At 34.4% G+C, this 4466-nt stretch overlaps 1 protein-coding gene across 2 annotated transcripts in view; it reads left to right on the plus strand.

Annotated features, from left to right (window-relative positions):
* LOC106528378 (ewing's tumor-associated antigen 1) overlaps window positions 1–1040 on the plus strand; it is an 8549-nt gene extending 7509 nt beyond the window's left edge. For both annotated transcript variants that reach the window (XM_014023530.1, XM_014023531.1), the window contains exon 6: window positions 231–1040. In XM_014023530.1, coding sequence (XP_013878984.1) covers window positions 231–343 — 113 coding nt within the window. In that variant the 3' untranslated portion in view covers window positions 344–1040. The remainder of the gene's footprint in view (window positions 1–230) is intronic.
* The last annotated feature ends 3426 nt before the right edge of the window (window positions 1041–4466 follow it).

A 4466-nucleotide genomic window follows, 5' to 3' on the forward strand; every position in this document is an offset into this window, starting at 1 on the left:
TTATTATTCAATAAATATTGACCAAGAGTGACCTTTGGCTTGGACCAAGTTTTATAATTTTGGCCCCATTGGGTAACAGTTTGACCCCCCACCTGCTGTAAAGAATATTGATGTAATTCTGGTTTCAGCTGCTCTCTTTAAGTCTTGTCATAACTTCCATGATGGACAAAAACGTAATGTTTGCAGTTGTTTGTCTCACTTTTTTTGTTTTTGTTTTGTTTTGTGTGTAGTGTTTGTCACAAGCCAGGCCACGAGGAAGTGTTCTGCCACTGAGATTGAGAGGAAGAAACAAGAAGCTTTGGCCAGGAGACGTCAGAGAATGCAGAAAGCTGCAAACCCGTAGAGGAGCTCAGTCTTGGCAGCAACATCTTTTTTTATGGCAGTTCTAATCAGCTCAAGATCTTTTTTTTTTTTTTTCAGAAATTAATAAGTGTAAATAGTTGAGCTCTTTCAATTGCAAGCCAGATGTCTTCACACTAGTTTGAAGAACAGTTTGCTTTCATTGACTTGGGGAAAATAATCAGAATGTTTACAGGTTGGTCAAGTTTACAGTTTGTTTTACTGTGTGATACTTCATTTAGTTTCATATAAAGTTAGACATTACTTAGTTTAACCCCATTGCTGCTTCTTAGTTTGTAATGTGTGGTTTGTGTTGTACGTTAAAGTGCCCTGAGAATTATTTTGATGCCTAAAGAGATGCAAATCTTTTAGAGTCAGTCAAGCAAGGATTTTCTTTTTTATTATAAAAACCAGTTAATGGAACACAAACACTTAAAATCTGTATCTGGGTGAAACATTATAAGCTGCAGAAATCAAGTTGACAGGGTGTATTTTGTTTGAGCTGCATTTTCAGTGTAAATAAAAAAAAAWTTTCTTTATTTGTAGTTTTACAAAAGTTGGAAATTCATTACATTAAAAGCATATTGTGTTGGTCCATTGGTGTTTTGTTTTTGTTGGAAGTATTTGTATCTGAAAACATGTTAAATCAAAAGTAAACCCACACAATAGCAATAAAACACTTTTTGAAAGTGTCATTTGTATTTCGCCAAATATAAATATCCTCATATTAAACATTTTGGTTAATTTTAAAGCATGTAGTGTGTCGGTATCCAGATGACGTCTTTGCTGTTGTTCTAATTCATTTCTAACAATTCAGCCATAATTCAAAACAACACAGAGTTTGTAACTTATAACTCGTAGCAATAGTGGAGGATGTGTAAGTAGAAATAATGTGACTTTAATCTGGTCAACATTTGCTTTTATAGTTGACTCGTGACTGCAGCCTCAGATTTGTAATGGTTTGCCCACGGGTGACCACCTGAGCAAGTTTTTTTTTTTCTTGATTCGGTGCTGAAAAGTGGGAGATGTTTTTCCTTCTGCAGGTGCAGATGTAGGTTTGTCAAGCCATTGATCAAATTTTAGAAATTAAAATTGTGTCAAATTATTTAATGTAATTTAATACAGCTRATTATGTTTTGAAGTCAACGTGATTTAAGATGCCCACCACAGTCAACTGACTGGTTATGTCTCAGTAGTTTTTTTAGGATATTAAGCTAAAATTTGATGTGGTGGTAGCTGAGAATCATTCCTAACACATACTTCAAGCACTGCACATTATGCAAGCTCTTTGCTTTAAAACTTTGGCGTTGACTGTTAGCAAATTCTTTCATGAATCACTTGACAATTTTGAATCAAAGTCTGTTGAATATACTTCAAACTAATTAACCTACAATCAATATCTATAACTGGCAGTTGTACAGATAAATGAGCTAAACATGGTTAGCATTTTAAGGTTTAATTTGATCAAAGCAGTTGTAACTTTGTAATTTTTCAATATAATGTATTCATTGAAGGCATTCTAGGCCTTTTAAATTAAACAGAGTTTTGGTTTTAAATTTCAATGTACAGGCTTATGCAATGACACTAAATATTCTATGTGTATTATGTTTGAAAGCAACACAAACCTTTAAAAGTTTGGAAATAGATGAAAATAAATGGGGTTTTTTAGATATGGTCAGAGCATAAAGAATCTAGACTTAACATTAAGAAAAGCTGAACTTTTTCAACAATACATATTTGTAATGAAAAAGCACTAAAAGCTTCTGAAAGTAAGACAATGATGAGACTCATTATCCAGTTTTTATCATGTTGACTAAATACGCATCAACTAAATCACTGATAACTAAATGTCAATTAAAGAAGAGCAAATTATACATTTAAAGAATTTTAAAGCACTGCTTGTGTTTACAGTAAAATAAATTTTAGAGGGGGAAAAAAGCTCCTGTATCCTTCCAGCACCAAATAAGCCAGTCCCCTGCTGAGAATGATAACCTTAAAACTAATCATCAGGAATCTGAATGCTGGGAGGGCGGGGTGTGTGCAGCCAGTATAAACAGTATCTGTGGAAATAAGTTATTGCAGTGATGTAGAAAAGAACACATGAGCTGCATCAATGGATTTACCATAAATGTTCAGATGCTTCTGAGTTTTACATTACAGCCTGAAAGAACACCAGAGGGTTGTTGCGCTAACAAGCCACGTGTATTTGTACAATTCAGATATTRGTATTATTACAATGTGCTTTATTTACAGTTTGATATATAATCAGATARGGTAACATCATAAGTGATTGTTCAGAGTCACTATAAGTGTGGACAGTCACAGAGAACAGTGAAGTAGAGGAGAATGACACTGTGGTGACCCCTAAAGAGGGTACAGCTGAACAGAAAACAAGCTGTCAGTCTCTACACTGAAGTTTGTGAAGAACAGCTTAAAACTTGACATTCACTTCATCATGCACATCTGCACACCTTCTAATTGCAATAAAACATTTTGTCCTTATTAAAACCTAAACAAACCATAACATTAAAAATGATGAGAAATCTGAACACATAAGAAATAACACATAAGAAAAATAAGAGGTTGCCTGGTTTTTGTCGTGAAACTCGAGGCCTGCAGAGCCACAATGATCTTGATTTAAGAAATAAGGTCAAATCATTTTGGATCCTAAATTTACACCCAACGCAATAGTGCACATCTATTGAAGTGGGGTTACATGGAAGATTTATGACAGTTAATWTYTTACCTGTTGTAGATAGCTCTTTGAATGACCTACGTTTGGAAAAACAAATGTGTTCCAGTTCTGATTGGACTGAGGAGCTAACAGCTAGTGAGCAGATCCAAGACCAAAGTGGGTTTTTGTGGTCGTTCAAACAAAAATTAAGCTCCGATGGGGCTACAGCTTTTGACACGATTACTAAGGCTGATGTTTACTTCAAGTCGCACATTTCACTCACACTGAGTGACAAAAAAAAACGGCATAAGTAAATGTAAAACAATTTACTCAATTCAGTTTAGTGGAAACAGTGATTAAGTACATTTAACACTTCATGTCTGGAGTGCATGAAAGTATTTTTACTTTACTTTTCCTATCTCGATTATTGTGAACAGTTTTTAGACTTTTACTTAAATACATTTCTAATTAGATAAATAAATTACCAAAGTCATTTACTGTTAAGGTATTTTTACTTTTACTTAGTCATTTCTTTTAAGTACTTTACATGCCTCTGCTTATGATTGGTCAAAACTTTGTGGCCGTGTATGTTCATGCACTGTGGAACAGCACCCTGAGCAGTACTTCCTTCTACATGTTATTAGACTGAAAATGATCCGTTCCCAGAAGCCGTTTGTTAAATTAGCAAGATGCACAGCTTTGACAAGCATCTGGTCTGATCCTCGTCCATGTGAACATGCACGTTCAGGCCTTCTTTCCATTTGCGCCAGTAACAAGAAAAACAAAGGAGTTTTTCCTTCCCAGACTCTTCACCCACCACAACACTGATACATTGTTGAGTGAAAAAAAGCTATACCCTACTATCACTGTTGTTTATATGCTTAGATATGAGCTTTGCTACAATGAGAGTCCTCTGTGGGAGGGCAGAGGGAGGAATTATGATAAATTATTCCCTGCTACAATTTCAGCTTGTTTGTACTCAGTCAGAAAAAGATATTCACCAATTCGTTGTCTCACATTGTATTGAAGTATAAACCAAGTTTTAAACTTTTCAATTCACACAAAGAAATTGAGAAGTAACACGACATTTTGGAGACATTTTCACATATTCTGTTTAAACAAGGCTTCAAAAATCTGTCTACATCAGGTAAGATATTAATTGTTCATAGCTGTTCTACAGAGCATTACTTTAATTAAATTATTTTTAAGAGTTTATAGCTGTTTGTTTCTCTTCCAAGGTTATTTTTAGTGGTGTTTGTCATCAAAAGTATGCAAGAATTACAAAACTACTTTTATAAAAACTTAGCTGAGTTGGTGCACTGGCAAATGTAAAACCAATAACTGACTGATTTTATTTCCTCTAAGATTACAGAAGATGCAGTTTATCAGTCTTTTACTTTAAAGGCACAGTGTGTAGGATTTGTTGTTTTCTGCGACATCTAGTGGTTGAGTC

The sequence above is a fragment of the Austrofundulus limnaeus genome, unplaced genomic scaffold, assembly GCF_001266775.1.
Source record: "Austrofundulus limnaeus strain Quisiro unplaced genomic scaffold, Austrofundulus_limnaeus-1.0 Scaffold375, whole genome shotgun sequence".
NCBI lineage: Eukaryota > Metazoa > Chordata > Actinopteri > Cyprinodontiformes > Rivulidae > Austrofundulus > Austrofundulus limnaeus.